Genomic DNA, 23,325 nt, shown 5'->3' with positions numbered 1-23,325 from the left:
GATACTGAAGTATTTATTAACTATTTTATGTGATGGACTTTTAGCACGTTGACTTGTAACTTGTTGTTCTGAATCTATATAAAGGGCATCTCAGGGTTTATTAACCTGATGAATTCAACTCTCACACAGCAGTAGGTGAGCAGCAGGGGTGTGCAATCCTGCAGGAGGACTGGAATGAGTCTGGGATGGACCTACAATGGTCACGGGAGCCTGCATGTATCTATAGGGAAAATCTGAAAGGTACTCTGTAAATTTATTCAAAACACTTGGTTATGGGTAAAAAAATAAGATTAGAGTGTGGAATTTGGATCTACTGAAACAAGTGGAAATATGTATCATGTTGCCACAATATCAGTAGACCAGATACAGAAAGAAAAGGAGAGTGTGTTTACTAAGGCCTAACAAAGTGTGATGGATTTACTACATATCTACCTGTTGCCGGACATGTGGCAGTCAGTGCCCTGACACACAAAACAACTGCGCATTGGATTGAACTGGGTGTACCAGTGGCATTATTAACCAGCGTCTGCTCTAATGGAACAACCTTTTGTTCTGCTGAAGAAACAAACTAGTGAACAGCTTTATGCCACACGTGACCTACTGAATACACGCTGTAGTAACCTGCCTTGGAAAATGTAGCTTTCCATATCCGGTATGCTTTCTTCTGAGTATAATTCTGGTATAATTCTGGTTTGAATGCAAGATTGATAAAGTAATGATAATTAGATGTCCTGGTTTCGGCTGGGATAGATTTAATTTTCTTCCTAGTAGCTGGTATAGTGTTATGTTTTGGATTTAGTATGAGAATAATGTTGATAACACACTGATGTTTTTAGTTGTTGCTAAGTAGTGTTTATACTAAGTCAATGATTTTTCAGCTTCTCATGCCCAGCCAGCAAGAAGGCTGGAGGGGCACAAGAAGTTGGGAAGGGATGCAGCCAGGACAGCTGACCCAAACTGGCTAAGGAATATTCAATACCATGTGATGTCATGCCCAGTATATAAACTGGGGGGAGTTGGCCAGGAGGAGCGGATTGCTGTTCGGGAGCTGACTGGGCATTGGTCGGCAAGTGGTGAGCAATTGCATTGTGCATCACTTGTTTTGTATATTCTAAATCTTATAGTACTATTATTGTCATTTTATTATTATTATTATTTTCCTTCCTTTCTGTCCTATTAAACTGTCTTTATCTCAACCCACAAGTTTTGGGGTTTTTTGGGTTTTTTTCAATTCTCTCCCCCATCCCACTGGGTGCGGGGAGTGAACGAGCAGCTGTGTGGTGCTTAGTTGCTGGCTGGGGTTAAACCATGACATTAGAAAAACAAGTAGTACCCTATTCCTGAAAGTAATCCTAAAACATATGATGCAGAAATGCTTTAGTAGGTGCCCCCCCAAAAACCTTTATGATTCTTGTAATATGTAAACTTTTTTTCAAATAGTTACTGTGCTACTGTTCTAAACATAATTATGCTGCTGATAAAGACTGATTAATTACAATGGAAATGCTGTATTTTTTCCATTATGTAACTGGTTCATGTTTTATATAGAACAGTTTTTGCATCTATAATGGAAGACTATTGCGAGGGGAAAAAGTTTAGTTGACTCTGAAGAGGACACTAAAACTTGGATATTTGCGCATGCATTCTGTGATTTCTTTCTAGAAGTAGGTGCTGGTTAAATATGGTATTTTACTTAGATACAAAACTGTATCTCCTGCAGGACACAGGAGCAGATGTCTGGTTTTAATATATAAAAATCTAACAGTTGTATGCATAAAGGCTATAGCTAACTTCAGAAAAAAAAAATCATAGAAGATCTCAGGAAGTAGTCTGTGCTAAAATAAAGACAAGATTATTTTTAAAACTACATTATTATATTCAACTGCACTAAACAGTAAATTTATACTAGAAGCTCTTTTCTGTCTTCTGACCCTTCCTTTCTTCTCTTAGCCCAAGTAGAAAAATTTTCTGGGACAGATTGAGGTTGACTTTGTGAAGTAGTAGTTGTATCTAGGGATATGGGCACATAAAATTACTATTGCTACTTTTATTACATAGATATAAGTGAAATGCAATAGTAGTATCAAAACATGGAAATATTTGGTTGGAAAGGAAGCAGCTTTGACCCTCTCTTTATTACATAATAGGGACCATCTCCCTAAAATTTAAATTTCATTTTAATTAATTAAATTTTAAGTAATTATTAGTGAGTTCTGTTCTTCCAGAACAGACTTCTACTGAACTCTGCCTTCTGAAAACTGATGTATGGTGCTAAGGTTGTGTGGTACTGAATCTAAACTCTAAAGTGAGGCTGTTCAGTGAGAATTACTTGTATGTCAGCTTTATCTGACTATAAGTTGCTCTTCTGCATGGTTCAAAGATGTTAGGCCTTTAAAGAGTTGGAGCCAAGCAGTCTTGAGATCAGAATACCACACTTCCTTTCTTCATTAAGTATTAATTTAACCATAAATTTTATTGGACTTGATATAAAGTGCAGTATTGCCCTAAGCAACCTTAACTTTTTCCGTGCTGTAGGAGCACAAGTGCTATGAAAACCAAACAAGATGCAGGGCTAGAAAAAAGTAGCATTTCCCTGCCTACTCCTGGCCAAGTGAAGTACTTCAAGAGTTCTGTACTGTTGTGAATGGGGATCTGGAACTTGTAATGAAGTGCCTGATGTATGGCAGGTCACAAGGCCAAGGAAGTAAACCATATCTATGCCTATGACTTTGTTATAGCCAGAGTTTTGAAAGGCTCTTCCCCCCCATAACTCAAGCTCATCATCTTTCTTGTTCCAGGAGGAGACTACTCTCTAGAAAAGACATTTGAATGTACATTACTTCTTGCTGTCTGGTGCCCTCTTATGCTTTGTTTGTATAAAAAGGGGAACAGCTTACTGGATTGGTTTTGTAGCGTGAGGCATACACTGATACAGGCTTCACTCTCTTTTCCTAGCTCATGGCAAGTTCCATGGTGTCCTGGTTTTGGCTGGGATAGAGTTAATTTTCTTCCTAGTAGCTGGCATAGTGCTGTGTTTTGGATTTCCTGTGAGAATACTGTTGATAACACGCTGATGTTTTAGTTGTTGCTCAGTAGCACTTAAGGATTTTTCAGTTTCCCATGCTCTGCCAGCAAGCAGGTGTACAAGAAGCTGGGAGGGAGCACAGCCAGGACAGCTGTCCCAAACTAGACAAAGGGATATTCCATACCATGGAATGTCATGCCTAGTATATAAATGGGGGGCGGGGGAGTTGGCTGGGAGGCGTGGATCGCTGCTTGGGCATTGGTCAGCGGGTGGTGAACAATTGCATTGTGCATCACTTGTCTTTTCTTGGGTGGTTTGTTTGGTTTTTTTGTTATATTCCTTTTCATTACAATTATTATTATTCTTAGTTAGTAGTGTATTTTATTTTACTTTAGTTATTAAACTCTTCTTATCTCAACCCACGAGTTTTACTTTTTTTTTTCTTCCTCCTCCCCATCCCACTGGGAGGGGGGAGGGGGAAGCGGCTGCGTGGTGCTTAGTTGCTGACTGGGGTTAAACCACGACACATGGCTGTATGGTTAGATACTTTTCCCAAGCTGGCTTCCTCTTCCAGTCTCTGGTTTGTGTTGCTGTATTGTATTGACACTGTATTTGTATCAAGGGCAAAATGCAGCTTGGCCTAGGTCTTCCTTGATAGTTTTATATATCTCCTTTGAGAGGACACCTTCAAAGTAGACAATTCTTATCAAAGTATGTTTTGAACTCGAGTGCCTGACACTGGCACATCAAGCTTCTGCTAAATCATAGGCTTGATTCTACCTTTCAGTTTTATCCACCACCCTCCTCTCTCACCCCGAAAAGTGCAATTAACTAGATAGGGAAAATTTGCTTCGTTTGCAGAACTAACTAGAGAATATGTTAATAGGCTTTGGAAGGGGATAGATTCTGTCTTTCCAAAGGTTCTGCCTGGCTATTCTGTAGTTGAAAACACTTCCAAAGGGAAATGTTGTCTTCTCGCCTCATTCCTGTGTGGCAGCCAGTCCGCTGCGAAGCTAGAATATATGATTTAAATAAGACTGATTTTTGCAATTACAAAGGCTGTGTGTTGAGAATGGTTATGGTCTTGACATTTGCCTGGTATGCAGAAGTAACAGGTTGTCCAAAAAGCTGGTGAAATCTCCATCCCTGAAGGCTTTCAAGGCTTGGCTACACCAAACCAAGGCTAACCTCATGTCGTGTTAGCAATAGTTCTGCTGCAGGTGCAAGCTGGACTGGAGACTTCCCAGGGCCCCTTTCAGCCAGTGTATCTGTGACTGTGTGGGAGACCCAGGTTTCATGCTGGGTCTGCATCGTCAGAAGCAGGGATGTGAACTGTGGGTCTCTATTTTAGGTAAGCCAACTATGGTTTTGGTGAGAATTTCCATCTTGAACCTAAACTTAAAACAAACAAACAAAATATTAAGAACCATAGAAAATGCTTCCTAGCAGGAAGGTTTCCCAGCATAAACTTGTCAGTTCTGATGACAAAAGAATCTTGACAAACCTAACGAATGAACTTACTTAGCTCACTAGATCTGGAGACAGCATTGGAATTGATCTTCTAAGGGTAAGAAGTGACTTGTAATGAGTTGCAGACCCTGCTTAGAGTCTGCAATATTGGTGACTCTGCATTTACCATGGAAAAACATAATGACTGTAACTGCATTTTCCTGTTACAAAATCGTTGCTCTCCTTGCAGCATCCAGCTTGTGTAATGCCAGTATAGACATTCTGAGAGTGCCGTGGCTGGAAAACAGTTTGTGTGTGTGATAACTTTAGGAGATCTCAGAACTTTGATTGGCTTTTGTGCATCACCATGCTCTTATGCTATATCCCGGCTCCTCTGTTGTCCTTTGCTTTGTGCCTCCAAAACTGTGTCAAAGGCAGATGTGTAACTGTCCCTCTTTAATATACTACCATTGCTATGGATGAAGTACATTTGACAGCGCTGGATCTCTCCTGTCTGGACAGAAACGTACATGCTTTTGTGGTTCAGCGTGTACTGCTGTTTCAAGAAGACATAATGTGTAATAACTTTTCCATGATGGTGTGTTGTGTGCTTACCTTTAGTCTGGAGAAAGCAGGAAGAGGGAAGGTGGTTGCTAATGCATTTATATGGCAAATTGCAACTTGGTATTAGCTGCTTACTATTTGGCTGTTGCGTGTGTGGACAGTGAGTTGGTCCCAGTGTCAGAGGTTTTCAGTTGCCTACTTGGTCTGTTGTGTCTCAGGGTAGGTATATGGGGCTGGTGATGGTGGTTGGTTTTGGGTGGGTTGTTTTTTTTTTTTTTGCCATGCCAACTACCCTCTCATTTATCAGACAACACTAGATAGCAGTCTGGTGCCATGACTGGTTAATGGTCCTAGTCTTTGGGCAATGGTGGTTGGCTGAACTTGTGAAGAATAATATTGGTGTTGTCTTCTCTTCTTCTCTTCCTTCTCCTTGCTGGTTTGGGCCCTAAGTTTGTGATTAAGTGGTCTTTAATCTTGCAAGTATTTGCTTGTTGCAACAATGTGTGCTGAATAGTATGACTGCCCAGTAGTAGCTGTGGATAAAGGTGAGGCAATGGGGTGTGAACAAGATGGATTAAGTATTAGCATCGCTTGCACGGTCCTTCTGTAAAAACTTTTAGAATAGGATTTGTAACCGTGAGCATCTCAGGCAGTTTATGTGATCAGAAGTGTTGTTATAGATTGGGTGCCTTATCTTGAAGCAAATACTGGCTCAGTTCCCAGAGTAGTGTTGACATGGGCAGTCAGGTACAACTCTGGAGGTAGACAAAGTGTGAGCTCTAAAAGGAAGTCGTATTTTCTTATGGATGTGAATTCTTCATTCTTCAATCACTTTACAGGTATTAGTGAAACTCTTCAAACTGTGCACACGATACAATTGCAAAGTGAAGTCCTGTGGTGTGTTCTATGGACATGGCTGCAATGACCTCAGTCTGTGGTCGTCCTCAGGGATGATCACCCTGAAGTCTAGGTTGCTTTGAATAAAAAGTCATCCAGTAGAGGTCAGTGGTGCACTGCTGTATGTACAAAATGGTCTGGTTTGTGCCATAATGTATGGTAAATACCAGGAGAAGCTCCTTTCCTTTACCACAGAAGCGTGGGCAATCTAATACCCCAGGGGAATATAAATGGGGTTTAGCATTTGGAAGACTTAAAATTAATTTATGGAACAAAACAGCCAGAATGTCAATAAATATATTGGTGAAGGGGGGGCAAAAAAAATTTTCCTAGGAGGGAAGGCCAAAATTCAAGTAATGCACAAATTGTATTTCCTATTCCATGCTTTAAATAACTATAGTAATTTAAATAAACGGCTAGCATGAAGATTGGTGATGTTAACAGGAAGATTTTTGTTTAGGAGGAAAAATCAGTTCAGCCTTAAGTTCCAAAGTATGAAGATGGTGGTTTTGCAGGTTAATTAAGAAATGATGTTCTTGGTGCACAGTGTAGTGTGTCATGGCTTGTGACAGAGAAGCAGAAATGATAGGATGGTCATCACTGGCAGGGAAGGAAAGGTATGGAACAGGAGACATCAGATCTCTTAGACTGTCACTCTAGCCTTTTTGAGTCCCCCAGTTACCAGTCATGGCGTGGAGTTTCAGAGGACCAGGGAGGATGAGACTAGTGTCATATTACACAGGAACTGAACAAGAACTTCACTCTCTTCTTCAAAGAAAGAAATAATTCTGTTGTGGTCTTTTCAAACTTAAATTTTGCTTTTGTTTTTTAAAAGCAATATACAGCCTATGAGCAAGAGGAGGATGCTGGATTTAGGCACATGCACCTGGGAAATGAACTTCTGATGAATGGATAGTTAAGACCTTTTGAATTAGAGGAAATGGTTTCAAGTTGCGCCAGGGGGGGTTTAGATTGGATATCAGGAAAAATTTCTTCACTGAAAAGGTTGTCAAGTATTGGAGCAGGCTGCCCAGGGAAGTGGTTGAGTTGCCATTCCTGGAGGTATTTAAAAGATGTGTAGATGTGGCGCTTAGGGACATGGTTTAGTGGTGAACTTGGCAGTGTTAGGTTTATGGTTGGACTCGATGATCTTAATGGTCTTTTCCAACCTAAATGATTCTATGATTGGTTCCTTACCATCTTGCCTCACCAGGTGCGAAGGAGTTGGAAGTTTGGATGCTCTAGTGTAGGTGCACCTGTTTCTTTACAGATGAAACACTGGCACCTTTAGTGTGCTGGAAGCCTTAAGTCTTGGGTGGAACTCCTGCCTAGCAAGCTGTGGTGTACCCTGGCAGCTTGGGAAATGGAACTGAAGCTTCCTGTTTCCTATCCTTTACCATGCAGATTCCTCAAAGGCAGAAGTCTGTGCTTCCCAGCTGTCCGTTTGCTGTGTTGTTAAGAAACCAAATGGGGAACTCATCCAGAAACTTGATGGATTTCCTGCTTATCTGTGATGCTGCTTGGAGGGGTGTGTGTTTGAGCACTTTTTTTTTTCTCTTTTTTTTCCTTTCTTGAAGTGCTTTTAAACAAAACTTACCAGAAAAGAATTTCTGACTAGTTTAGCTTTGGGTAGGAAGGGTCTGGGGGTTTGAGGCTAAATCTGTATTTGAGAAAAGAGGCGGAAAGCTATTAATGGAACTCTTTTCGTCAGTTGTGGACTGCATAAACTGGTAGGAATACTAATTTTGGCACCAAGTCTAAGGGACTCCAGGGAAGCAAACAGGACAGACCTGAGCAGTGTCTAAAAAGTGTATGGCTCTTGGCTTCTTTTTCCAGCTAAGAATGAATTGAACCTTTTCAAAGCTCTTGTCCAATGTAAACAGAATGCAGTGCCTAGCTGTTTACCCAGGTGTGCTCTGCCTAAGAGTCAAAAATCATTGTCCATGATCAGCTCTGACAAAAATTAAGAGGAGGTGTTAGAACTTGCAGTACAGAAATGGTTATCTGGAGTTAATTGCTGAAGCAGTTCATTGAAGAGGAGAAAGTTAATGCTTGTAGGAGCTTGCGCTGTGTGTGCCCATGCACGTGGATTTTTGTTGTTGGGTTTTTTTCTTCCCAATTCGAAATATGGGTGCATATTCTGGTTTAGAAGGTGCACTGTCAACTTTACCAGCTTTAAACAGAGCCTCTGTTGACATCTTACCTACTCCGAAGTTATTGGAAATCTTTTGATTTAATGTACAAAGTCCACGGTGATATGAAGGTATTTTTTTCTTCTGGCTGTTGTGCTAAACGGGGAGCAGAACTGCTCTATGCATTTTTTGGCTACTGCTAAGGGGCCACTGAGTGCTCCTTACCTCGATTTTTAGTGGGGTTGCTCCCAGGATAAGGTATTGCTGCTCTGGATTGGTGTCAGAAAGATGTATTAGGAAGCTGTTTTATTTGCTGGGAAACAAATGTTCTCTTTTCCACTACTTTGAGTGGAAGGACATCAGAGTAACTTGCAGCGCAGCAGATGTTTGACCTCTCAATAAAGCAACGACAAAAGTGGTAGAGCCTATATTTGCTGTATTTTCTTGGACACAACACAACTACGTGGATGCTGAAGTAAAATTCTGATTCTTTGGAAGTTAATGGTAGATGTAGTGAGCCAGCTCAAGCTAAAGATCTGGGGGCCCAGTGAATCTCTGAGGTTTGACTTGCTTCTGTATAGTTAAGTAGGAACTGGATTGTCTTTAAATAAATCCCTGCAAACTTTCATCTTTGGTGACTTCAGAATACTGTGGTCTAAATGCCTCATTCTGAGCTATTTTCTTTGGGGAGACATAGGTACTTCCATCATAAGACAAGATGGGTTGCATACTTGGATGCCTAAAAAAGATCAGACAAGTGCATCTGAAAAACTTAGTTCTCCCTTCTCTAAAAGAGAGCTGAAGATGATTGTCTCAGATGCGCATGTTGACAAGGTAGGTGAGATGAAGCCCACTCATTTTGTTTAGGAAATCTGGAGGAGGAAGCTTAATATTTTTATTTGATCTATGCACTCAATACTTGTTGACAGGAATGAGCTCTGAATAAAAGGATGGTTTGACAAAGTGAGAGTGCATTATCATACGTTGCTCAGCAGATGGCCTGGAAAGAGTAGAGAGAGAAAAAAGATAGAGGCAATGATCTACATCCTTCTCCCTTTTCAATTAATTTAAAATGCTGCTTGAAAAATATAGATGATACCTCCTGCCACTTCATAAAGCAACTGAGAGCTGAGGTCCAGTTTCTCCCTGTCTGGTTTGTTTAGGATTGCTGATGTAAAGGTGGATGCAGCAGTGTCACTGGCAGGGGGTGAGGAAATGCTGCTGCAGGGTGTAAGTGCTGGAGCTGGAATGGAGAAGCGGTCTGGGGTGGACATTCCAGTCTAGTGGCTGGCTGCCCGCCCTGCTTCGTAAGGGCTAAGGATGGTGTCTGTCTCTGGCTGCTGTAGATTGTGACAAACATGGCGTCCCATCTCCTCTGAGGTCTCTAGATACAAAAATAAATCCAGTGTTACTGTCTGGATACATGGAGGGGCCTGGGCCGGTGTATTAAGGACTGAGGTGTGGCTGGGAGTGGAGATTGTCTGGGCCTGTATAAATAAGTTCTGCCCATTTAACATGTACTGTCCCGTAAAGCCCCTAATGAAGACTGTCATGTGTGCCACAGTCACTTTGGAAACACATGATGGATCACTTGTTATTTCTATATGCAGTTATATGATTTGTGAAGTACAAAAATACACTAACTATTTCCAGGCTGTACAGCTTCTCTGTTTGCTACAGCTTTTCCACCCTCCAACTGGGTGGCAAGTGCAATTTATTTATCATGTAAAAAGGCATCCAAAAAGAAGCCAAAGCTTCAGAACTAGATTGGTAGGGAGAAGAAAGGATTGGGTTTTTTTTTTTCCTGCTGCTAATCATTAGCTCAATTTCCTCGTGTCTTCAGGATGAGCAATTTTTGCTGAATGATAATGAAAGGCTCAGAGGAGTTCTGGCTTGAGGTAACTGACAGATTTAACCATGATAGTGGCTACATCAAATAGCTTTAGGTTGATCGTGATCAGATAGTTTAATCCCACTTAATTTCTGTGGAAATAGCTCCTCTGAGTGACTTTTAACAGTTTTGAAAATGGCTTGCTTATTCTGGACTTTCAAGGATTTCAAACTGTAGAGACTTTTTTTGAGAAGGTGACATGTCCAGCCCCAGCGATGGTGTGTACTTGAACATTCTTTTCAAGCTCTGGCCACTCAATTCAGTAACTACTTGAGTTTTCTGACACTTGCTCTGTAGTCATTACCTATGTAGGGGTATGGGTTTTTTAGGAAGGACTCCTGGCTGTATGGAATGTATTTATTCTATACAGTTAAACAGTGTTCCTGCAGTGAGGCTTCATGACAAAAGAGCTGTTGTTTGTAAAACTGGATGAAGTATATTAAAGGGACCTCTCTTCCCATTAAATATGAGTATAAAAACTCTTGCTGATCTTGCACCAGTGAAAGCAGGTTTGAGGTGGTGACAAGCTTGCGTGTAGGAGTAGATCTTAGAGCTGTCCATGCTTGAAGAGAAGAAAAATGTTGTAAGATGGAGGGAGCAAAGAGAAATGACTGAAACTAACCTTTATATTTTTTGAGTATAAATATATGCAGTGGCATGGCAAATAGCATAATACTACTGGGTTGTTAAGAAGCTTTTTAAAAAATTAATGGTGGCTTAACAACGATAAAGTACTTAAATGTGTATGTTGTTTCTGTCAGCAAACAAATGAAAGAGCTGGAGGAGTCGGGATTCCTGAAAGGAGCTTTGAGTGCAGAGCAGCAGTTGGCTCTCATTAGCATCTGTACAGACCTGAAGGCAGCAGTAGAGGGTGCTACTTTCATTCAGGTAAGCAAAGATTTGACAACTCCTAGCAAACAGTTTAGAAAGATGATCAAGAGCTGTGCTGTGCTGTCGATGGGCAATGGAGAATTCAACATCCTGACCACATAAGGATGGTTGTGCTTGGTAAAATTAAAGTTCTTTCTAGCCTCGTATCTTGACGTGGGAGATGATGCCTCTGCAGGATTTCCCTACTCGAGAGTCCTTGCAAGTTTCTTTTGGGTTATGGTGGAAGAGCTGGTGGCTGGCTAAGCCAAGAGAGGATTGCTGATCTCCATGTGTAACAAAGACTGTACATGTTAGAAAGACAGATTTTGGGGATGGGGGCAGGAGATTCTTGGGGGAGAGATTATCTCTTTCTAGTGCTGGGACTAAAATGTTTCTTCCTCTCCAGGCACCTTGGGAAGACAGGGAGTATGGCTATGCCCAGGGTTGACTTCTATTCTGACTGTGGGGGAGCACTGTAGCCAAAAGCAGCTATCCGACAGAGTGGTAGAGTAATAAAAACAGGGTTGATATATAGGGCTGGAATCTGTACTGCTAAGTAAAATTGGGATGGGGAGCCAGCTGTATTACTGAAACTGATAATCTGTGGCTGCTTAACTATTAGTATGCTCGCTGGCATGGGCATAGTTCAGGGAACAGGTGAATCGGGGACCATTTCTGGGATAAAGTATGAACGAGTTTGCATTGGACTTGACATCTTCTGCCCTACATGGTCCCCAAGTATTATTCCAGTGTTGTACCATTAACTGTCCCTACATGTATGTGTACTGCACCCAAGAGTTTACAATTTATACTGTTTCAGGCCGTAAATCCCACAGTCTGCTTAGCTGCAACACATCCCTATTAATAAATTGAATTAAAAGGGGACAGATTTCCACACCTTTTCTTCCTCCCAAGTTGGTGAGGTGGAGGAGGAGAGAATGGGAGGCAGAGCAAAGCCTCACACAGGAGTCAAGGCGTGAATGCACTATAGATTTTTACAGTGGTATACTATTTTGTGTTCACTTCCTTTTCTCCAGATCATGAAACTATATACTGTTACCCCAATACCTTACTCCATCAGTAACAAGCTCAGAGCTTGTCAGTTCAATTATTGTTTTCACATATGTATCGCCTACCTCTACTGAGTTTAATTTGCGCATTTATTGTCTAGTCATTCAATCCTGTAAAGTCCTTCCACAAATGTTTGCGGTTGTAATGATGACAACCGACTTAATTTTATGAGCTAACTTTCAGGTCATTTATTAATGGATATAACAAAGGGCACAGATATCTGTGAAACATCACTGGTCAGCATCTTCCACTGAGTAAGAACTGACTGTTCTTCCTACCGTCTGCTTACTATCTCTTTACCAGTTACTGTCCATGAAAGGACCTTTTATCTCACATGTGACCAGTTAACTTCCGTGAAAGCTTTTATTATTTTTTGTTGCAAGACTTCTGGGCATTCACACTAACTGCATCAGCTACGTGACTCCTGTGCCTGTGCTTGCTGCTTCCTCTAGAGAATTCTACTAGATCTGTGAATCAGGACTTCCCTGTGAAAAAGTTGCTTTGATTCTTCGCCATTTATGTAATATTAATTTGGTGCTACCCTTTTCTCTTAACTTGCTTTATAGAGACATAAGGCTTACAGGCTTATTGTTGAGATCTTTCCTGAAGTTCCCTTAAAAGTTGCATCATGCTTGTTACTCTTCTGCTCTTTGGTACCAAAATGGTGTACATTCAGTTTTGTTTCAAGTGAGCAGTTGTATATCACTGTTACTGTGTTGGGTATTCAAACCATATCAAAACATGTCCTAGTACCTTGGTTCTGGTTCTCCTCGCCTCTGTTCTATGACTTGAGACACTCTGGGAGTCCCCAAGACTGAGGCTTCAGTCTCCTTCAAGGATTAGAAGGAGAAACAGAACAGTTGCAAAGAAATCACTGTTCTGTATGTGTTTTCCAGATGATCATCCTTCTGTACTCTGATCATCTCTTGGTCCTATGCATTCTTCTTGTCCATGCATTTTGAAGGAGGAAGGGAGGGTTGTTTTTTTTTTTAATTATTCCTCTTGTAAATTGCAGGGGGGCGGGGTTGTAGTGTCTGCTTTTTTTGTCTTTCTTTGACAAATTAACAATCCTACCTGGCCATGTTAGTGTGGATACTGCCTCAACTTTGTGAAGGCTGCCTTCTTGCTTCTAGTAGACTCTCCTAGTTCTGCCTGTTTTCTTTTGCTCTTTCAAGTGTTTCTTACTACCTGGTATGTCCATATGGTGTCTTTACTGTCTCTGTACGCTACCTATAAGGATCTGATCCTTCTTACTGCCAACTTTGCCTTTCCTTAGTATCCTCACTTTTCTTTTAGTATCTTCTTTTGAAGCTAAGTGCAGCTGTGATGGAGTTCTTGGCTCTTGTTGTTCCTACAGAGATGTTGAATCTTAGTATGCTATTTTTCCTCTTAGAGAGGCTCTTCAGGAGTAAGATTTTTGAACAAAGTCCTGCATGCTACTTCAGATTAAATCAGGGGCTGCATCATCCATCCCTCCCACCATCAGCGGATCTATGAAATGGACATTGGGCAAATGTTGCAGAATCAAAGTAATTTTGAATTGGAAGGGACCTGTGGAAGTCATCTGGTCCAACCTGCTGCGGGAACAACTTGCATCAGTTTGCTCTGGATTTGTGCAGTCGAGTTCTGAATATCTCAGAAGTGTTTATCCTTGGGTCTCTTTGGGTAACTTTTTACAACATTTGATTACCCTCATTGTTAAACTTGTTTCCTAATATCTAATTGGGATTTCCCTTCTTGCAACTTTAGTCTCTTGCCCCTCATCCTACCACCGTGGACTTCTGAGAAGAATCTGGCTTCTCTGTGTATTCTCTTCAGGTAGTTGAAGACAGCAGTGTTGTGTTGATAGTCTCTGAGTAGCAACAATCTACCTGGGGTAACTCAAGGTTTCTGGTACTATTTTATGTTCCCTTAACCCTTTTGATGTTTCTTAACAGGTAGTCATTAAGCATATTAAAAAAAAAAGTAGCTGCAGTATGCCTGTGGGTGTGAAACACTGTTGGCGATATTTGTATCAGCTCATCAGTTTCAAACCATAGCATCAAATTTTGATTTGATACAAAGTGTTAACAAATACACAATGTAAGTGGGAAAATTATTTGAACTAGTTTTTAATTTGCTCTTGGAAGGGGGGTTGAATAGATATAAAAGAATCTTAATTCTAGGCTCACAGCCTTATTTCAGCAATGAACAGACTACTTTCTGGCTGAACTGTATTAAACTTCAGAAACATTACCTAGTGCAGCTTTGAACCTGGAAGGACAAAATGGACTAATTGTAACTTATGAGTGCAAGTGTTCTGACTTTTAGTTACTTAAAAAATAAAACATCAGTTGTATTAATGTTAGTTGAATATAGAGGACTCTATTTTCTTGCTTAATGATATAACCTACTGATTAACTTGTTAGAAGACTTCCATGAGAACTGCATTTCTTTACCCTAGATTTCAGTTGGTTAAATCTTAACTTCTTTTCAAATTTGGCCTTTGTAGAGTAAGTCCACTTCAAGCCTTAAAAATTTCCTTGATGTTTGCACTCCTTGAATGAATTCTGCAGACAATTGCCTTCTATGTCATTTTCATGGGATATAACTTGAAACAAATGGGATGAAGCAGTAAAAAGTGGAACTTCTTAAATAACATTAGTGAAGATACAAAAGTGAAAAAGGTGCAAGAAATATTTAGAAGGACTGAGTAAGAAGAAAATTCATGACAGTAATGTCATGGACCTTTAAAAACGACATATGCATTGATGCATATTATTTTATATATTCCCTCTCCTGGGTATTTTTATGAAGTAACTTATCTTGATTAGTGTGTTTTGCATCAACTTCAGAGGGAAATAAGTCTGGTTTTTGCTCTAAGACTGAATATTCACCCAGTTTCACTTCTCAGAGCTTTTCTATGATACTTACAGTAAGTGCATAACCTATAGCATGTAGGTGAATGTGCACTGCAAGCTTCTTGCATCACTAAGAGCTTTAATTCTGAAACAACTTTTCCATTAGCTGAAAACTCCATGGAGAGACAAATTAATGGATACATTTGTACTATAATGTCCCTGGCATGGGACTATCATGGGTGAGGTAAATGTTTCTTAATATTGTGCTCTTAACTTTCCTGCATAAATATGTGATGGCTTTTGTCTTTTGTCGTTATGTGACTATTGGGTACTGAACTTACTAGTATTCCTTTCACTATTAAAAACAGATTTGAGTGGATGTGTGTCTAGTTCCTAGCTGAATAGAAATCAGTGCAGCACTTGTATGATCTCTCAGCACAATGCTAGTAAAATGAAAAATATCTTTTTAAATGCTTTGCTTTGGAACAATTTGCTAACAGAATAATAAAGTTTACTAGCTCTCAGAGGAGGATAAGATGACTGACTATATCGGTAAGATCTTACTCTTGACACTTGAGCTGCTGTGTACACTGCTGAGTTGAGGCCTGGCCGGGCTGGTTGAAGCTGGGCATGGAGCGTGGCTGAGAGGTGATCTCTGAGCCCATCAGTCGTGCTGTGGCATGGGACAAAGCAGACTTGCAAGGGGATGAAATTAAGCTTGTAACCTATACCTTGTGGTCTGAGGTATTTATCCTTTTGCATTTTGAAGGAACTCGGCCTAAAAGCTTTAGAACAGTATCTTTATACTCCCTACCCCCCCCCCCCATTACACCTGCAAACTCTTTTGAACTGGTGATAACAACACTAATGGATCTTCAGCCTTGTTTATTTTAGATCTTACTGGCTCTTTTATCTCTCCCAGTTAGACATATTTAGAAAAACAGTGTTACCAGCTTAAAAACAGCTTTCAAAAAGCCTGGTGGTGCCTCAGAATGGGAAACCAGCATTGACTTGGGAGCCTTGACAGTAGGTGTCTCATGTCTCCTGTCGTAAAAATTTGTCTTTGATTGTCTGGTACCAGTTTCTGCCACTAGCTTTTGTTTTACTTTCCTGATAGCTTTCAAGAACCGTTTTACTTCTGGGGATGAGGGAGTATTTGCAGACAGCAGTGAGTGAAGATGTCTTCAGCTGCCCTGAGCTTGTAGGGTAGATGACCATCCTGGTTTGGAAGCTGCATTAATGATGTACCCCTGTAAATACAAAGCTGCTGGAAGGCAGAGTGTGCAAGCATTGCAGTAACATGGCTTCTTCTGGACTGGTCACTGGTCAGCTCTGGGCACTGGACAGACAAACATGGATCTGTTTGCTCTCAGCTGGGTAAATATAACCTTAGGCCTGGTTTTACCCTACTTATCTTAAACACTGACCTGAGGCACCAGAAGTTATGTTTTGGCTTCTGAGGGAGCTGGTTTTAAGCATGTGACCTGACTTGCCATCTTTGTAGAGGTTTTGAGAAAACTCTTTTTGTGATTTTTAGGGTTTGAAACAGTCTGATCTCAAAGACTTGCTGTAAAATACTTTATCAAGTCAGTGTTTGAGTTGAACTGAAAGATGATGTTTGGGTAAACAGCTTGCTAGTGTCATTACTGTGGTGCTGCTGCTGAATGGACTTTTGTCCTTCCAAACTTTTTAACATTCACTCCCCATCTATCCTGTGCATATAACAACTGGTGTTGTCTACCGTTACAGACTTGAATATGGTTTTGGTCACTGATACAGGAGGTAGTCATTGCCATAAGTGTCATCCTGCTCAGCAGTTAACCTTGCTCTTCAGGTTCTCCTTTCTAGGGCTGTATTGTATTTCCGTTGCCTTTCCTAGATCACTTCCGTCATTTTTCAGGGTGGATGGGATCACAGTAGAAGAAAACAGAGAAGATCTGATCCTTTGAGAAGGGATGTGGGGAGGAAGATGTCAATCAACCTGTTTGAGATCTTACTGCCCTTCCCTAAGGGAACAAAAAGGATCTTCATCTCTTCTGTAGCAGCCTGATGAGCTTGTCTGTCTGTCTTGAAAGTTTTGTAGGGCACATGAACATCATGGAAAAAGATGAATCTCTTCATGGCATGATACTGACACTAGATGAAGCAAAACTTGCCTTCATTTGTTGTATGTGTTTTAAACAAAAAACAAACCAAGCAAAAAAACCCACACAATCCCCCCAAACCATCCCAAATCTGCAAGTTTGATTTTAGAAAATGTAGTTCTAAAAACTAGTACTTCCGCAAATCGTGTTTTGTATTTTGTACTAAAGGTTGAAAAGACACTTGTAATTCAGTCATTTATTCTGAACGGTATAAAATGGCAGTAACTTGATATTTTTATTGCTTTAGTTCCTTAACAGGGTATGTTTCTGAACTGTAGGAAAGTACAAAATGTTTCCATCCAAATGCTGGATTTCACCTCACCAAAGTGTTATTTACTTGTACAGTATCATGGGGTAGACAGTCTTTCATGTCACTCAAGAGGCAGTGATTTAGGAAGCATCAGATTTCACACTGGTATGCGCTCATAAATTCAAGACAACTAAGAAGTTATCACTTTAGATTTGAAGTGAGTTATAGCTCTAAATTTTTTTTTTTATTAGATTAGCCTGAAAGTACTGGTGTTTTAACTGATGCTTTTACAACTGCTCCATAATAAGCTTACTCTGTAATAAGCTTACTCATCTACTATCCTTTAGTTGATGGTTTTGAATTCTGTTAAAGCTTTTCTGAATATGAACTTAACACTGTTCTAAAAGCCAGGTGCTTGTAGATTTGCTGTAAGACACTTTTATAACTATATTTTGAATGGGAATTTAAACAAGTTCAAACCCTATGAATCGGAGTTAAACTCGTATGGGGGGTTGTTCCCCCCCCCCCCCCCGCCTTGGTCCTCTGCTCCTCAGCAGAACAGTGTATGAGAAGACCCCACCTTTATCAGAAGATTCACCTTTATCTTTGCTGCCCTACCAACTACAGAATTATCCAAAATCAGGCTGGAAGGGACTTCAGAGGTTACTTAGTTCAACCCCTGCCCCAAGGCAGGATCAGTCATACCTAGACAACTGTCTGTCAAAAATGAGTTAACCTATTCTTAAAATCCTCATGTGATGTGATTCCTTCTCCTCCCCTGTGTTAAGCATTTTACTTCAGTGCATACCTACCCTGTAGAAAGTCTGTAACTGAAGCCTCAGGATGTGAAGCCCCCATGCCTTTCTATTTTTATTTTTTTTTTTTTTTTTATAATTGTGTCAAATGGTGATAATGTGGCCCTGTCATTAACAAATTGCCAGTCTGCTTTTCAGTTAAAGGAGCTGCTGTCCTTATCCTGCTTTCTTACCCTTGGCTTACAGGATACCAGTTCTTGTTCAGGTTCAAAATAAAGTCTTGGTTGCCAAGGCTGTGTGCCTTGTTTTGGGCTAGCTAGAGTTGTTTTACATCTAAAGAGTCTTTTGTTGCCAAACATATTTTTGTTAACGCTCTGGTATTTGGACACTTGCTTGAAACCATCTTGGAGGAAGTTGTGTACGCAGGTATGTGGAATGAACATCTGCAGGGGGAAAAGGGGCAAACAACCTGATGAGCTTCTGTTCCCTTGTGAGTGTATCATATGGTTTGGGTTCTTGCATCACCTCCAAGTGTTTCGGGGTCAAGTCCCACTTAACCTCACTTCCCTGCTGGGGTACACAGCCAGGTTGCTCCCCCTGCTTTCCCCAAGACCCTAGCTGCTGGGGGCTTTAGTTCTAGTCATGCTCTAACATAATCATGTCAATTATCAGAGTCTATGCTGTTGGTTGTTTTTGTGTTTTTTGGTTTTTTTCTTTTCTTTTAATCTTCCTCATTTTAACTGATCAAAATGCTGACACCACACTGAAAGGTGTGCAATAGCCTCGGGACTCCTTCAGTAACAGCTGTGTGTACGTGTCTCACGTTTCTGTGCTGCATCCCAAACCCATACAGCGGTGGGCACAAGTGTGTGTCTCCTGCCCAGCTGCTGTCCCTGCCTTTATCCTCAGATGAGGGTGATAACACTTTCTAAAAGGAGACTGAAGTAAATATGTTTTCCCCCACCACCTTTTGCAGCTTGAAATGATGCATTTTTGTTTGGCACCTTGTCTTAATTAATATCCTGGTATACTGGTATATCCACATACTATCCATCTTTAAAGTGTCTCAGAATAAGCATCTAAAACTACTTCGCTGTTTTGGGGGTAGCATGATGGAAAAGTCCAAAATGCTTGCGGTCAAGTACGCATTTGAAACATGTAATAATTTTGAATTTTGTGAAATTACCAAACCTATTTAACGCGTACAAAATTTTAGATAGTTGAGCTAAATCATAATCGTTAACAATAATATCAGAAGTAAAATTGATATTCTGGTGTAATAATTTGTTCTGATATTAAAAATACCATTTTATTTCTCTGCTTGTTTCACTAGCTGAACTCCCAAACTCTGCAGTCAAAATGTCACATTTTTTACTTGCAGGTGGTATAGTTCCCCAGGTTCAAGTGCGTGACTCCTGTTTACTGAGTAGAATGCACATCAGTGTCTGACATGGAATACAAAAGAAATAAGTTCCAGTTTTCTTAATAGAAGGTGCATCTTCAGTCTTCCAGAACGGAAATACAGACCTTAACCCTGCAGGAGAAGACCAAACTAGCATGTCAATACAGAAACCTAGATAGAAATAATAATAATTAGCACTGAAATACTAATCATAGTAGCGAGCATTTTAAACACAATTTTGCTTAAAACACAATTTGACTTTGATATGGATTCTATAAAATGGTGGTAATGACAGTAACACAGTAGTCCGTATCCATCCACAAGTGGAGCAAATAGATGCAATCTTGCTTTGATAACTTCAGTAACCTCAACTTTGCCAGTAGTGTTGGGGGGAACAGAACTGGTTGTAAAATTGCAGAGAGATTATTTTAGCATATGTACTTTTTCTTTCTGAAGTCAACTAGGTTTTTACAAGAATCTTTTCATTATTATTTAGATGCAGTAAAATTCTAAAGTGACTTGGTAGATAGAAAATAAAACAATTGTGCCTGAAGTCTTTTCTGGGAAGTTCTTTTTCTAGTGGATTTTAAGTGTAGAAGATAATGAAGGTATTTGTATAAATGGATTAGGCACCAAAACTTTCAGAAAAGCTGCTTTTCTGAGATTCAGAACTCTTTGTCTCTTAATGCTGTGAAGATCTTCATATTCCCACAAAAAGCTGGACATAATGTGGTTCCTGTCACAGGAGTACTGACAGTCTGGGTCCAGCTTTTGAGATAGTTCGGTGCTCTGAGAGCTGCTGCTGCGCCCTTATTCTACAAGAGGAGAGGATTGCTGTCACTTGACTCTGGGAATGGTTCTACAGAAGTGCCTCAAAATTGTCAGCTAAATCGCAGCACTGAAAAGCTGAGACCACTTACAATGCTGTAAATTGTATGTGTATAAATAGAGGAACAGAGCCAGGGTTTGTGGCATGTTTGGAGATCCTCACTTAACTGCAGAAGATGAAGAGCGTCCTTGTAGCAATCAAAATGGTTATGGCTTCCAAACAGTTTACCTGCTACTTGAAGCCCTATTGAATTTACTGGGAAGAGGGAAGTCATGGAACTCTTGAAAATTATTTTCTACCTCAGTTGTGGTTTGGGCAAGGCTGCAGGGCATTCTTGCTGTAGCACCTGCAGCATAGCAGTGAAGTACAGCTTTTGGGGGTTAGGTGGTGCAAGATACAGGTAGGAGAGGAATAGCTGCCTTGGGTATTTATTACATGCTGTGAGCTAGCATGCACAGAGCTCTGCCTCGTTTAAATGAGGAGCCAGTTGAGAGCTTATGGGTCAGGATTAACAGGACCACCAATGTGGAAGATGTTGTGGTAGATGTCTGCTACAGACCACCTGATCAGGAAGAAAAGGCCTTCTTCAGGCAACTGGAAGAAGCCTCACATTCACAGGCCCTTGTCTTCGTGGCAGGGCTTCAGTCACATCAATATCTGCGGCAGGGACAGCACAGGAGAGCACAAACAATTCAGGAGGATTCTAGAATGCATTCATGCTAACTTCCTGATACAGGTGGTTGAGGAGCAAAAGAGAGGACGTGCTGTGCTGGACCTCGTACTTACAAACAAGGAAGAACTGGTTGGAGATGTGAAGGTTGGGGGGAAGCCTTGGCTACAGTGACTATGGGATGCTGACGCTGAGGATCCCGAGAGGAGAAGGAAGACAAAAAGTGGGATCACAGCCCTGGACTTCAGGGGAGACAACTTTTGGCCTGTTCAGGCCAAAACCTGCTTGGAAGAATCCCATGGCATAGGATGCAGTCCTGGAATGAAGAGGGGTCTAGGAGAGCTCAAGATTGATCTATCTTCACTTGCAGGAATTTACATTGTCATAAATTTTCATATTAAGATTGCCAGGGTAGAAATGTTTTCTTGATTATATTTTGAATGTGCAGCAACCAGAATCTAGTCAGGAGGTGGGAACTCATCATTGTGCAGCTGTTGCTTTCAAACTTCTTTATTCAGCAATTCTTTATGCTTGGTAACTACCATCAGACTCCATACTTGCTATTGAGAGGGCTCGATGCTGCTCCCTGTGACAGCATCTCCAGATGCTCTTACAGAAAGTGGCTTGCTTCTTGCTTAATGGGTGCTAATCTTTGACCTTCTCCGTGCTAGTTTGAGTCTTTGGCTTTCATCTTACACTGCCATGCCTGTGTAGGACAATACCACTGTGTTGCAGTGCTTTACTTCAGGTCATGCTTTGTTTCTTTCACCGTCCAGTGCTAATAAATCCACAGCCTTGGCAGCAATGCCCATTGCTAGTGTAAGAAGATATAGCAAGATAGCGTTTTGGGAAGTGTTTTCCTAGAAGGTGGTACAGGTGAGTTGCTGCCTTGGCATATCTGAGAATGGATAGGAAGAATCTGTGTAGATGCCAGCATTTAAATATAGGTAAATGAAGTTGTGCGCTTAGATGAGCGTGGACGTGTGTGGGAGTACAGATGGCGGATAGCATGGTGGGAAAGGCCTGTACAAAACCACAAAGACACTGGATTTAAACAGATAAAACTCCCTAGATTTCCCTGTACTGGTATTGAAGGGGTTGTGTCATATGAGTGCAACTTTTTAATTAGGGGCAACTAGACCTCAATCACCTTGTCTGGGTATCAGTGTTGTCTGCTAGGGAGAGAGTCTAGTACGTGTTTATGTTTGTGTAGTTCTTTAAGAGTTCATAGGCTGGTCAGGTAGCTGCTATGTGTTCTCTGAACATGTATTTGAATAGTGTAATGCCTGTTACCTTTAAGACTTTAATTCAATACAGCTCTTCCAGGAGGTGGGTTTTAAAAATTAACAACTGTCATGTTCTGATCCGGCTGTTAAAAAAAGATGTCTAATAAAGTTTAAATTGGAAGGATTAGTAGCAACCTTGTTCAGGTGCTCAGGCTTTGGAATAAAGGTGTACTGTTCACTGCAAACGAGAAGTGTGATCTCCTCTACAAAAAGGGCACAGAAATATACAGTGTCACTTAAAATGCGTAGAGGTGTATGCTAACCTTTTTGCACTGATTCTCTGAGAGAGACTGTGGCAGCTTTAAAACCATATCTTATCTGCTGACTGTTTGATCTTGTCTTTCTCAGGGTAAACAGAATAGCTTCAGACCTCTCCAGGCTCCATAATTGACAGCAAGTGAGGTTCCTGCTTAATGGATTGTTTAGAGCTTAATTTTCCCCCTGTTCTTCAGGGAATTGGTGTCTCTGAGAAAATAATTGCATGCTTGATGAGGACAGAAACTTTATTGCAGTGGTCCAACAATCTGAATACAATTGTGACACTATACAAGAAACTTCAAGCAAATGGCCCATTCAGAAACCTTACATAACTGTGGTAGGTTTAAGTTTCCAGGAGATTTGAGTTTGCCTTTTTGATTATCATCTGATGTGAGAGGAGGCTTAGAGTTTCAAGTTCACAATAAACCTATTCAGAGCAACTCTTTTATTAGCTTGAACAGTATCTGAGTTCTCTTCATCTTTGGCTTTACTAAAAGAAACTATTTAAACTTAACCAACAAGCAGGGATCCTGGAATTATAAGCAGAGTATCATTTTGTTTTGATAAGGCCTTCTGTTACTTTGGGCTTTATCTGGAGTTCTTAAATGACCCCATTTATCTCTTCTGCATCATGGAACTTTAAGTACTGTTCCATGCAACTTGCTTATTTTTTAAAAGTTCAGATTACTTTTAACCCATTTACTGGGTTAAAAACTCTGGCCCTGGGCATTCCTGCCATGGAGTCTATCTGAAGCTGCAGGTATCAAATGTAAATTTTGGATTATATTAAGTGTATAGCCTTTTTCCCTACCCTGATGTGCAGTTCAGCATAACAGGAAGGCCAGATTGTACTGACAGGTGGGAGAAGGTTGGAGTTGGAAAACAGCAGGTATTTGCTGTGTGTTTTAAGGGGAAAGCTGAGGTTTTGCAAGTTTGGGATGCTGTTTGGATTTTTTTAAACCCTTCCAGAAAACAAGCTGGCTTTGTTCCCC

At 40.7% G+C, this 23,325-nt stretch overlaps 1 protein-coding gene across 5 annotated transcripts in view; it reads left to right on the top strand.

The window, feature by feature from the left end:
* The window catches only part of CRYL1 (crystallin lambda 1), a 61,327-nt gene that overhangs the window by 5,720 nt on the left and 32,282 nt on the right, over positions 1 to 23,325 (top strand). For all 5 annotated transcript variants that reach the window (XM_050903244.1, XM_050903261.1, XM_050903253.1 and 2 more), the window contains exon 3: positions 10,720 to 10,846. In XM_050903244.1, the coding sequence (XP_050759201.1) occupies positions 10,720 to 10,846 (127 nt within the window). The remainder of the gene's footprint in view (positions 1 to 10,719; positions 10,847 to 23,325) is intronic.

The sequence above is a fragment of the Gymnogyps californianus genome, chromosome 1, assembly GCF_018139145.2.
Source record: "Gymnogyps californianus isolate 813 chromosome 1, ASM1813914v2, whole genome shotgun sequence".
Classification (NCBI taxonomy): domain Eukaryota; kingdom Metazoa; phylum Chordata; class Aves; order Accipitriformes; family Cathartidae; genus Gymnogyps; species Gymnogyps californianus.
The sequence above is the reverse complement of the archived record's forward strand: the minus strand, read 5'-3'. Positions and strand labels throughout refer to the sequence as shown.